General features: G+C 34.5%; 1 protein-coding gene across 1 annotated transcript; it reads right to left on the bottom strand.

Annotated features, from left to right (window-relative positions):
- Nucleotides 1-20: 20 nt before the first annotated feature.
- Nucleotides 21-5189, bottom strand: LOC132943558 (uncharacterized). Its single transcript, XM_061012595.1, has one exon. It carries the CDS (start codon nucleotides 5187-5189, stop codon nucleotides 21-23), a length of 5169 nt encoding a protein of 1722 aa, XP_060868578.1.
- Nucleotides 5190-13659: the final 8470 nt, after the last annotated feature.

Consider the following 13659-nt stretch of genomic DNA (forward strand, 5'->3'; position numbering starts at 1 on the left):
ACCTTAAATGCGTTCAGCGTTTAACAGGTTGGAAGTGGACAGAGTTTCACGATTGGTCTCTTGATGATTCCGGTGCTGGTTTGGACGGTAGCAACTCGAACAATCCCATCTTGGCCGGGGTGCACCTGGAGAATCCGACCAAGTTTCCATAGAAGTGGAGGTGTTGGTTCTCGTATTAGGACCAAGGTATTGGTTTTCAAGTTGTCACTATGGTTTGTCCATTTGCTGCGTCTTTGGAGAGTTTGCAAATACTCGTTTTGCCATCGTTTCCAGAAGTGGACTTGGAGGTCCTTAATTAGTCTCCAACGTTGAAAATGAGATAGAGGGATTTTCTCTAAATTAGGTTCGACAGTGGCTGTACTGGACATAAGAGTGAGAAAGTGACTTGGAGTAAGGGCCTTAAATTCGGATGGATCAGAACTTAGGGCACCCAGTGGACGTGAGTTTAAAGTAGCTTCAATGCGACTCAGCAATGTGCTCAATTCTTCGTATGTTAGTCGTTGCAACCCAAGGATTCTGTATAACAGTGTTTTGACTGATTTGACCCCAGCCTCCCATAATCCTCCAAAATGTGGTGCGGAAGGGGGGTTAAAATGCCAACTGATATTCCGAGCCGTTAGATATGCCTGACACTGATTCTGATACTCCTTGGAATGGGTGAATTGATCGACGGGCTGTAATAGGTTAGCCGCCCCCTTGAAATTTGTTCCGCAGTCACTGTGTATTTGTTCAATCGGTCCGCGTCTGGAGATGAAACGACAAAACGCCATCAGAAAGGTTTCGGATGACAAATCTGAGGCCACTTCCAAATGTAATGCCTTGGTTGTCATACACACAAATAAACAGATGTATGCTTGACTGGGCACCGTTCGACGTGTTGTAGAGGACTTTAAAATGATTGGGCCGGCATAGTCTACGCCTGTTGTCATAAATGGTTTTATCTGTTGCAGACGATATTTGGGCATGTCACCCATAAAAGGCTGTGGATTGCGTGGGCGCGTCTTGTAGCAAGCAATACAGAGTCTTAATCGGGATCTAATGACTTGGCGACCAGATATTATCCAATACTGTTGTGCAATTATTGTTTGCAGAGTAGTGGCACCGGGATGTTTGTGTTCTTTATGAAAATCATCAATGAGTAGGTTCGTTAGTCGGTGGGAACGTGGCAGAAGTATTGGATGCTTCTGTGCATATGGAATCGGTGCATGATTTAGACGACCACCAACACGTATTATTCCGTGATCATCTCGAAACGGACTGAGTTTTCGTAATTTGCTAGTGTTTGCATAGGAGTAATTACCTGTTTTGTCAAACTCATCCGAAAATGATTGCCCTTGTACTGTTCGAATGATCCGTTGCAAGGCATCTACTTGTTCATGAGGAGACAACTTTATGGTTATTGGTTTAGATTTGGTAAAGATTCTTGAACAGTATGCGACAACATGTATGATTGTAGCGAGTGATGAATATTTATTTAATAGATCTTCGATGACAGTCTGATGTAGTGTGACTACTAGAGTAGTTTTACGTTCTTCCGAATTTGTCGTATCAGGATCGTTGTTGATAACTGTTGGTGGCCATGTATTATGGTCTTGATAGAGAAATCTGGGACCAGACCACCAGAGTGGATGATGAAGAACCTCAGATGGATAGAGCCCCCTTGAGGCACAGTCAGCAGGATTGTCATTTGTGGGAACATAACGCCATATAGATGGTGGTGTAAGTTCCTGTAGTTGACTTGTACGATTGGCGACGAATGTTGCCCAACGATGAGGCGATGATTTTATCCAAGACAGAGCGGTGGTTGAGTCAGTCCACGCGTGCATTGTAGTGATGGATATAATTGAAGCGAAAATGTGATGGACTGAATGCAACAATTTTGCAGCAAGTAGCGTTCCGCAAAGTTCCAACCGTGGAATGGTGACGTGTTTAAGTGGAGCTACCTTTGATTTTGCTGTGATGAGGTGACACTGAATCGTGGAACCACTAATACAACGCAGATACACGACTGCAGCATAACCCTTTTCTGAGCTATCGGAAAATGTATGTAACTCATATGTTGGATGCCCATCTATCGTGATTCGACGAGGAATAGTTAATGTTTGTATGCTTTTAAGCTCCTGTTGATATCGCTTCCAAATCGTTAGTATTTGTTCCGGGACGAGATCGTCCCAACCAATTCCAGACGTCCATAGTAATTGCATTACATATTTGGCCAGGAAGGTGACGGGTGCTAAGAAACCCAATGGGTCGAAGATACGTGCCATATCTGATAAGACCGAACGTTTTGTTGTTGTGAGGCTTGGACTATGATAGTGGTACGAAAAGTAGTCCTGTGTAGGGTTCCAATGCATGCCGAGGATCTTGAGTATTGCTTGCCCTTCGTCATCAAATAGTACAGCGGGATCCATAGAGCATTCAGTAGCGGGTACTGCTTGTAAGATGCTGGGTAGATTACTAGCCCACTTCCTTAGTTGGAACTTCCCCTGAGCACACAGAGCTATCACCTGTTGTTGGCAGAACAGGGTATCCTCTTCTGACTGAGCTCCTGTAAGAATGTCGTCAACAAACATGTCATTCTTCAGCACTTTAGCAGCAATTGGAAACCTTGACTCTTCTATTGTCGCCAGATATTGCATCGTGCGTAGTGCTTGGTGTGGAGCACAAGAGGTGCCATATGTAACCGTACATAGGCGATATTCTTGAATTGGTGAGTCTGGTTCAAAACGCCAAAGTATGCGTAAATAGTCTCGATCGGTTGCATGAATTTGGATTTGTCGGTACATTTGTTTGATATCCGCAGTGAATAAAAACTTGTGTACTCGAGCTCGAATCAGAATGTTGGTAATTTCTTGCTGTAACTTCTGTCCAGTGTACACGCTGGAATTTAATGACTGTCCAGAAGTAGTTCGAGATGAGGCGTCAAAAACTACCCGAAGCTTTGTAGTTTGACTTTCCGGACGCAGGATACAATGATGTGGTATATAATAGCAATAAGGAGTGATTTTATTGCTCTCGGGAACTACTTCCATGTGTTTACTTTCCAAGTAGTCTTGCATGAAATCTGAGTATTTTTTGCCCAAGGTTGGATCTTGAGCCATACGCCTTTCGAGAGCATGAAATCTTCTGAGCGCTCCACCTTTGGAGTCACCTAGTATTGGACGTAAATGTTTAAATGGCAAGGCAACACTAAACCGTCCCGAGGGTAGACGTTTGATTGAAGATGTAAAGATGGTCTCCGCCTGAATTTCATCAGGACTTAGATGTTTTACCTTTGGGAGTTCCTCCATCTCCCAAAACTTTGTTAGCGTTTTTTCTAATGTCGTATTCGTGGTTACTAACAATGAGGTCATTTGGTTGCTGGATGTTGGTGATATTGGACCCATCAAGATCCATCCAAATATCGTTCCGAAAGCGGTCGGTTGTAATGGTTGTCCTGCAATGCGAGTACCAGTCAGTATGGTTGGTGCGACATCTGCCCCGAGTAAGATGTCAACTGGGCCGGGAGTGTGAAATGTTGGGTCAGCTAAATCCAAGTTGTTTACGTGTGACCATGAAGTAGATGAATAACTAGACTGCGGTGTTGCATCAGTAATTTTACTGACAATGAAGACGTCGAGTGGGATGCAAGGCTCAGTTTTCCCTACTGGTGCCAGCTTGATCGATGATATGCCAGACACTGCATTAATTGATGCCCCTGAGAAAGTGTTCACTCTGGCAGAACAGCGGCGTTGAACTAATGACAGTCGATCGGCACATTTTTTGGTAATGAAGCTCACTTGGGATCCTGTATCCAACAGTGCTCGAAAAGTGTAGGTTTCCTTATGGATTGACGAGATATTGACGAGTAAGGTTGATAATAGAATGGATTGTGGTCGTGGATGTACCGCTACCATTGAAATTGGTGAAACAACATCATTTGTTGATGTCTTTTGTTCTGGAAAATGAAGCAATGAATGATGACGTTTACGGCAGGATTTACACGAGCTTTTCGAAGGACATGCTGCAGATGAATGACCGGAGCCCAAACAATTTATGCAAAGATCTAACGTCTTTGTTATTTTGAATCGTTCAGTGGGAGGTTCCTTGAGGAAAACTGAACATTGACGTATTGAATGGACCGTTTTGCATAGCGCACATTTAGTAATGGGCGTCTGTGGAGCTGTTGTAGTTAGAACTTTGGCAACGGGACGATGGCGAGCTTTAGTATTAGAGTTTTTAAATGAAGTTGGTGGTGCCTCATTCGTTGACGTCGAGCTAGACGGGTGGACTTCTGCCGATCGGATGTGAGTGTGTAAAAAATCCACAAATTCGCTGACCTGGGGCGAATAGTTTTCTCCTACCCGTAACTCCCAGCGAGAACGTAACTCATAATCGAGGTGTTGTTCGAATATGTGCACCAGAATTGGCCCCCACTGACGAGTGATAAAATTCAGGTTGTCCAACGCAGCTATATGTTCTTGAATGATGTTAATCACGTGTTTAATTGATGCGGCGTTGGCAAATGTAACCTTTTGAGGTGCTAAAAGTGCATCCAAATGGATACGTGCCAAATCACGTTTGTTCCCGTACCGACTTCGTAGGATTTTCCACGCACTTTGGTAATTGGCTGAGGTCAACGATAGATGCGATACCAGAGAGAGTGCTTCTCCTTCTAAAGATGTCTTTAAATATTCAAATTTTTCAACGTCCTGGAGTTCTGGAGTATGCGACAAAATTGAATTAAACAGATCTTCAAAGCCTTGGTACTCTTTTAGACTTCCGGAGAAGGTGGGGAATTTCCGTTTCGGTAGTTGATAGATCGACGAGTTTCCAAATTGAGTTGTCTGGTTTTGTGAAATTTCATGTTCTTTAGTTAATGGAATCGTATGTAAGTGAGCCATAGCAATAAGATCGTAATATAGTTGGTCAAATGAATCGCTCAGGGAAGTGCTGCATGTATTGTCAGTGACGTCGATAGGCGATGTCTTTGATCCTACTGCTGTCTCCATAACTTGGATATCTTGATCAACATTGGCACGTAGATCATTTACTTCTAAGAGCATGGTTTCGACCTTTGCCCGTTTGCTTGTACTGGTTTGGTCTGCGAGATATTCATTGGTTGCCTGTGTGAACCTCGTAATGCGGCCGAGTGCTCGAACCACTCGAGCTTTGGCGTCGAGGTATTTTATAGACTCTGGCATGACCATCTTGATGTGAGTTTATGGTAGACTTATGATAAGGTCTAGGTTTGTTTTGTTTAATCCGGTTCGAAGGACCAATGTTTTATATACAGGGTTGTGGTTCAGTACCACGAATAGGTTAGGATGTCACAATGACAAGTATAAAATTTATTAATATGTCTTAATGACAAAGTTGATAATTTATTTTTATATGTCTTAATGACAATTATATTGATATAACATATTAGGTTTAATAATAAACATGATTTTTAAATTACAATAAAATAAAAAATAAAATACGGACTAACGCACTATGCCTGAGTAAAAGGCCGCGACGACGAACGCACTGACGGGGAATCACGGGGGGTCAAGTCGGACTGGTAAACAGTCGGAACAATGCCGGAATAGCTCCAACTATTGCCCCAATGACTGTGGGCGGCCGATCCAATGCCGGAATTTCTCCAACTATTCGATCACTGGCCGCACCACAACCGTCCGACGAGGTTCCGTCAAAGCTGGGGGAGTCCGTTTACCAGCAAAGCGTAAGTCTGCCCGGGTGGGTCTTACTACAATGCTGGTAAGGGAATGGTTGTTCGTTCGTCGTTCGCACAGCCTTTTATATGTGCGTTGTCGGCGATAACACTGCTCCGGTCCCGTGTTCTGTGACAGACTTGAACAGGTAGGTGCCGTGTTCTGTGACAGAATTGAACCGGAATAGTGTAATCGCCGAAAGTTGCGAATAATAATAATGGTTAAATATGGATATACGATAAGATACGATATTAACAATATTAATAACAATCGTAATAATTAAAATAATAATAATAATAGTATCAATTAAAAATAATAATAGTAATAATAATAATATAGATAAGGTGAGTACAATTTGGCGTAAACACATTACAAAGTACAATCTTAAATGCCCAGAATCTTAAACAGAAAAATCTATTTAAAATATTTATTTCATTAAACAAGGATTATTCAAGAGGTACTAGATTGTCAATGTTTAAAATATTTGGCTAGAGGTTAAATCCTAAAAAAAAAATTGAAGGAGGCTGTTGGCGCCCGCAGTCAAATGCATTTTAGGAAACCAAAAAAAAATTTTGAAAAAAATTAATTGTAGGAATAGACATTACAAAGTACAATCTTAAATGCCCAGATTCTTAAACAAAAAGTGAGGTGTTGGCGCCCGCAGGCAAATCGATTTTAGAAAAAAAAAAAAAAAATTTGAAAAAAAATTTAGAAAAAACTATTCAAAATATTTAGTTCATTAAAGAATGATTATTCATGGGGTACCAAGTTATCAATTTTCAAGTCAATACAAAAAATTTAACGTATGAATACACATTACATAGTACAAACTAAAATGCCCAGAATCTTAAACAGAAAAAACTATTCAAAATATTTAGTCCATTAAAGAATTGCTCAAAGGGTACCAGATTTTCAATGTTTAAAAAATTTGGCTAGAGTTAAAATCGTAAAAAAAAAATTGAAGGGAGGTGTTGGCGCCCGCAGGCAAATTGATTTTGGAAAACAAAAAAAAGTTTGGAAAAAAATTTACATTAGAAACACACATTACGAAGTTCAAACTAAAATGTCCTAACCAAATCTTAAACAGAAAAAACTATTCAAAATATTTAGTTCATTGAAGAATGATTATTCATGGGGCACCAAGTTATCAATTTTCAAGCCAATACAAAAAATTTAACGTATGAATACACATTACATAGTACAAACTAAAATGCCCAGAATCTTAAACAGAAAAAAATTTTCAAAATATTTATTTCATTAAAGAATTATTCAAAGGGTAACAGATTGTCAATGTTTAAAAAATTTGGCTAGAGTTAAAATCATAAAAAAAAAAATGAAGGGAGGTGTTGGCGCCCGCAGGCAAATCGATTTTAGAAAACAAAAAAAAAATTTGAAAAAAAATTTAGAAAAAACTATTCAAAATATTTAGTTCATTAAAGAATGATTATTCATGGGGTACCAAGTTATCAATTTTCAAGTCAATACAAAATATTCAACTAGAGTTACAGTACTAAAAAAAAAAAAACTGAAGGGAGGGGTTGGAGCCCGCAGGCAAATAGATTTTACTGTATGAATACTCATTACAAAGTACAAACTAAAATGCCCAGAATCTTAAACAGAAAAAACTATTCAAAATATTTAGTTCATTAAAGAATTGCTCAAAGGGTACCAGATTTTCAATGTTTAAAAAATTTGGCTAGAGTTAAAATCGTAAAAAAAAAATTGAAGGGAGGTGTTGGCGCCCGCAGGCAAATAGATTTTACTGTATGAATACTCATTACAAAGTACAAACTAAAATGCCCAGAATCTTAAACAGAAAAAACTATTCAAAATATTTAGTTCATTAAAGAATTGCTCAAAGGGTACCAGATTTTCAATGTTTAAAAAATTTGGCTAGAGTTAAAATCATAAAAAAAAATTGAAGTGAGGTGTTGGCGCCCGCAGGCAAATCGATTTTGGAAAACAAAAAAAAAGTTTGAAAAAAAATTTAGAAAAAACTATAGTAGTCAATACAAAATATTCAACTAGAGTTACAGTACTAAAAATAAAAAAATTGAAGGGAGGGGTAGGCGCCCGCAGGCAAATCGATTTTAAAAAACAAAAAAAAAATTTGAAAAAAAATTTAGAAAAAACTATTCAAAATATTTAGTTTATTAAACAGAAAAAACTATTCAAAATATTTAGTTCATTAAAGAATTATTCAAAGGGTAACAGATTGTCAATGTTTAAAAAATTTGGCTATAGTTAAAATCATAAAAAAAAAAATGAAGGGAGGTGTTGGCGCCCGCAGGCAAATAGATTTTACTGTATGAATACTCATTACAAAGTACAAACTAAAATGCCCAGAATCTTAAACAGAAAAAACTATTCAAAATATTTAGTTCATTAAAGAATTGCTCAAAGGGTACCAGATTTTCAATGTTTAAAAAATTTGGCTAGAGTTAAAATCATAAAAAAAAATTGAAGTGAGGTGTTGGCGCCCGCAGGCAAATCGATTTTGGAAAACAAAAAAAAAGTTTGGAAAAAAATTTACATTAGAAACACACATTACGAAGTTCAAACTAAAATGTCCTAACCAAATCTTAAACAGAAAAAACTATTCAAAATATTTAGTTCATTGAAGAATGATTATTCATGGGGCAACAAGTTATCAATTTTCAAGTCAATACAAAAAATTTAACGTATGAATACACATTACTTAGTTCAAACTAAAATGCCCAGAATCTTAAACAGAAAAAAACTATTCAAAATATTTAGTTCATTAAAGAATTATTCAAAGGGTAACAGATTGTCAATGTTTAAAAAATTTGGCTATAGTTAAAATCATAAAAAAAAAAATGAAGGGAGGTGTTGGCGCCCGCAGGCAAATCGATTTTAGAAAACAAAAAAAAAATTTGAAAAAAAATTTAGAAAAAACTATTCAAAATATTTAGTTCATTAAAGAATGATTATTCATGGGGTACCAAGTTATCAATTTTCAAGTCAATACAAAATATTCAACTAGAGTTACAGTACTAAAAAAAAAAAAACTGAAGGGAGGGGTTGGAGCCCGCAGGCAAATAGATTTTACTGTATGAATACTCATTACAAAGTACAAACTAAAATGCCCAGAATCTTAAACAGAAAAAACTATTCAAAATATTTAGTTCATTAAAGAATTGCTCAAAGGGTACCAGATTTTCAATGTTTAAAAAATTTGGCTAGAGTTAAAATCGTAAAAAAAAAAATTGAAGGGAGGTGTTGGCGCCCGCAGGCAAATAGATTTTACTGTATGAATACTCATTACAAAGTACAAACTAAAATGCCCAGAATCTTAAACAGAAAAAACTATTCAAAATATTTAGTTCATTAAAGAATTGCTCAAAGGGTACCAGATTTTCAATGTTTAAAAAATTTGGCTAGAGTTAAAATCATAAAAAAAAATTGAAGTGAGGTGTTGGCGCCCGCAGGCAAATCGATTTTGGAAAACAAAAAAAAAGTTTGAAAAAAAATTTAGAAAAAACTATAGTAGTCAATACAAAATATTCAACTAGAGTTACAGTACTAAAAATAAAAAAATTGAAGGGAGGGGTAGGCGCCCGCAGGCAAATCGATTTTAAAAAACAAAAAAAAAATTTGAAAAAAAATTTAGAAAAAACTATTCAAAATATTTAGTTTATTAAACAGAAAAAACTATTCAAAATATTTAGTTCATTAAAGAATTATTCAAAGGGTAACAGATTGTCAATGTTTAAAAAATTTGGCTATAGTTAAAATCATAAAAAAAAAAATGAAGGGAGGTGTTGGCGCCCGCAGGCAAATAGATTTTACTGTATGAATACTCATTACAAAGTACAAACTAAAATGCCCAGAATCTTAAACAGAAAAAACTATTCAAAATATTTAGTTCATTAAAGAATTGCTCAAAGGGTACCAGATTTTCAATGTTTAAAAAATTTGGCTAGAGTTAAAATCATAAAAAAAAATTGAAGTGAGGTGTTGGCGCCCGCAGGCAAATCGATTTTGGAAAACAAAAAAAAAGTTTGGAAAAAAATTTACATTAGAAACACACATTACGAAGTTCAAACTAAAATGTCCTAACCAAATCTTAAACAGAAAAAACTATTCAAAATATTTAGTTCATTGAAGAATGATTATTCATGGGGCAACAAGTTATCAATTTTCAAGTCAATACAAAAAATTTAACGTATGAATACACATTACTTAGTTCAAACTAAAATGCCCAGAATCTTAAACAGAAAAAACTATTCAAAATATTTAGTTCATTAAAGAATTATTCAAAGGGTAACAGATTGTCAATGTTTAAAAAATTTGGCTATAGTTAAAATCATAAAAAAAAAAATGAAGGGAGGTGTTGGCGCCCGGAGGCAAATCGATTTTAGAAAACAAAAAAAAAATTTTCAAAAAAATTTAGAAAAAACTATTCAAAATATTTAGTTCATTAAAGAATGATTATTCATGAGGCACCAAGTTATCAATTTTCAAGTCAATACAAAATATTCAACTAGAGTTACAGTACTAAAAATAAAAAAATTGAAGGGAGGGGTAGGCGCCCGCAGGCAAATCGATTTTAAAAAACAAAAAAAAAATTTGAAAAAAAATTTAGAAAAAACTATTCAAAATATTTAGTTTATTAAAGAATGATTATTCATGGGGTACCAAGTTATCAATTTTCAAGTCAATACAAAATATTCAACTAGAGTTACAGTACTAAAAAAAAAAAACTGAAGGGAGGGGTTGGAGCCTGCAGACGAATAGATTTTACTGTATGAATACTCATTACAAAGTACAAACTAAAATGCCCAGAATCTTAAACAGAAAAAACTATTCAAAATATTTAGTCCATTAAAGAATTGCTCAAAGGGTACCAGATTTTCAATGTTTAAAAAATTTGGCTAGAGTTAAAATCGTAAAAAAAAAATTGAAGGGAGGTGTTGGCGCCCGCAGGCAAATCGATTTTGGAAAACAAAAAAAAGTTTGGAAAAAAATTTACATTAGAAAACACACATTACGAAGTTCAAACTAAAATGTCCTAACCAAATCTTAAACAGAAAAAACTATTCAAAATATTTAGTTCATTGAAGAATGATTATTCATGGGGCAACAAGTTATCAATTTTCAAGTCAATACAAAAAATTTAACGTATGAATACACATTACTTAGTTCAAACTAAAATGCCCAGAATCTTAAACAGAAAAAACTATTCAAAATATTTAGTTCATTAAAGAATTATTCAAAGGGTAACAGATTGTCAATGTTTAAAAAATTTGGCTATAGTTAAAATCATAAAAAAAAAAATGAAGGGAGGTGTTGGTGCCCGGAGGCAAATCGATTTTAGAAAACAAAAAAAAAATTTTCAAACAAATTTAGAAAAAACTATTCAAAATATTTAGTTCATTAAAGAATGATTATTCATGAGGCACCAAGTTATCAATTTTCAAGTCAATACAAAATATTCAACTAGAGTTACAGTACTAAAAATAAAAAAATTGAAGGGAGGGGTAGGCGCCCGCAGGCAAATCGATTTTAAAAAACAAAAAAAAAAATTTGAAAAAAAATTTAGAAAAAACTATTCAAAATATTTAGTTTAGTAAAGAATGATTATTCATGGGGTACCAAGTTATCAATTTTCAAGTCAATACAAAATATTCAACTAGAGTTACAGTACTAAAAAAAAAAAACTGAAGGGAGGGGTTGGAGCCTGCAGACGAATAGATTTTACTGTATGAATACTCATTACAAAGTACAAACTAAAATGCCCAGAATCTTAAACAGAAAAAACTATTCAAAATATTTAGTCCATTAAAGAATTGCTCAAAGGGTACCAGATTTTCAATGTTTAAAAAATTTGGCTAGAGTTAAAATCGTAAAAAAAAAATTGAAGGGAGGTGTTGGCGCCCGCAGGCAAATAGATTTTACTGTATGAATACTCATTACAAAGTACAAACTAAAATGCCCAGAATCTTAAACAGAAAAAACTATTCAAAATATTTAGTTCATTAAAGAATTGCTCAAAGGGTACCAGATTTTCAATGTTTAAAAAATTTGGCTAGAGTTAAAATCGTAAAAAAAAAATTGAAGGGAGGTGTTGGCGCCCGCAGGCAAATAGATTTTACTGTATGAATACTCATTACAAAGTACAAACTAAAATGCCCAGAATCTTAAACAGAAAAAACTATTCAAAATATTTAGTTCATTAAAGAATTGCTCAAAGGGTACCAGATTTTCAATGTTTAAAAAATTTGGCTAGAGTTAAAATCATAAAAAAAAATTGAAGTGAGGTGTTGGCGCCCGCAGGCAAATCGATTTTGGAAAACAAAAAAAAAGTTTGAAAAAAAATTTAGAAAAAACTATAGTAGTCAATACAAAATATTCAACTAGAGTTACAGTACTAAAAATAAAAAAATTGAAGGGAGGGGTAGGCGCCCGCAGGCAAATCGATTTTAAAAAACAAAAAAAAAATTTGAAAAAAAATTTAGAAAAAACTATTCAAAATATTTAGTTTATTAAACAGAAAAAACTATTCAAAATATTTAGTTCATTAAAGAATTATTCAAAGGGTAACAGATTGTCAATGTTTAAAAAATTTGGCTATAGTTAAAATCATAAAAAAAAAAATGAAGGGAGGTGTTGGCGCCCGCAGGCAAATAGATTTTACTGTATGAATACTCATTACAAAGTACAAACTAAAATGCCCAGAATCTTAAACAGAAAAAACTATTCAAAATATTTAGTTCATTAAAGAATTGCTCAAAGGGTACCAGATTTTCAATGTTTAAAAAATTTGGCTAGAGTTAAAATCATAAAAAAAAATTGAAGTGAGGTGTTGGCGCCCGCAGGCAAATCGATTTTGGAAAACAAAAAAAAAGTTTGGAAAAAAATTTACATTAGAAACACACATTACGAAGTTCAAACTAAAATGTCCTAACCAAATCTTAAACAGAAAAAACTATTCAAAATATTTAGTTCATTGAAGAATGATTATTCATGGGGCAACAAGTTATCAATTTTCAAGTCAATACAAAAAATTTAACGTATGAATACACATTACTTAGTTCAAACTAAAATGCCCAGAATCTTAAACAGAAAAAACTATTCAAAATATTTAGTTCATTAAAGAATTATTCAAAGGGTAACAGATTGTCAATGTTTAAAAAATTTGGCTATAGTTAAAATCATAAAAAAAAAAATGAAGGGAGGTGTTGGCGCCCGCAGGCAAATCGATTTTAGAAAACAAAAAAAAAATTTGAAAAAAAATTTAGAAAAAACTATTCAAAATATTTAGTTCATTAAAGAATGATTATTCATGGGGTACCAAGTTATCAATTTTCAAGTCAATACAAAATATTCAACTAGAGTTACAGTACTAAAAAAAAAAAAACTGAAGGGAGGGGTTGGAGCCCGCAGGCAAATAGATTTTACTGTATGAATACTCATTACAAAGTACAAACTAAAATGCCCAGAATCTTAAACAGAAAAAACTATTCAAAATATTTAGTTCATTAAAGAATTGCTCAAAGGGTACCAGATTTTCAATGTTTAAAAAATTTGGCTAGAGTTAAAATCGTAAAAAAAAAATTGAAGGGAGGTGTTGGCGCCCGCAGGCAAATAGATTTTACTGTATGAATACTCATTACAAAGTACAAACTAAAATGCCCAGAATCTTAAACAGAAAAAACTATTCAAAATATTTAGTTCATTAAAGAATTGCTCAAAGGGTACCAGATTTTCAATGTTTAAAAAATTTGGCTAGAGTTAAAATCATAAAAAAAAATTGAAGTGAGGTGTTGGCGCCCGCAGGCAAATCGATTTTGGAAAACAAAAAAAAAGTTTGAAAAAAAATTTAGAAAAAACTATAGTAGTCAATACAAAATATTCAACTAGAGTTACAGTACTAAAAATAAAAAAATTGAAGGGAGGGGTAGGCGCCCGCAGGCAAATCGATTTTAAAAAACAAAAAAAAAAT

This window comes from Metopolophium dirhodum, chromosome 4 (assembly GCF_019925205.1).
Source record: "Metopolophium dirhodum isolate CAU chromosome 4, ASM1992520v1, whole genome shotgun sequence".
NCBI lineage: Eukaryota > Metazoa > Arthropoda > Insecta > Hemiptera > Aphididae > Metopolophium > Metopolophium dirhodum.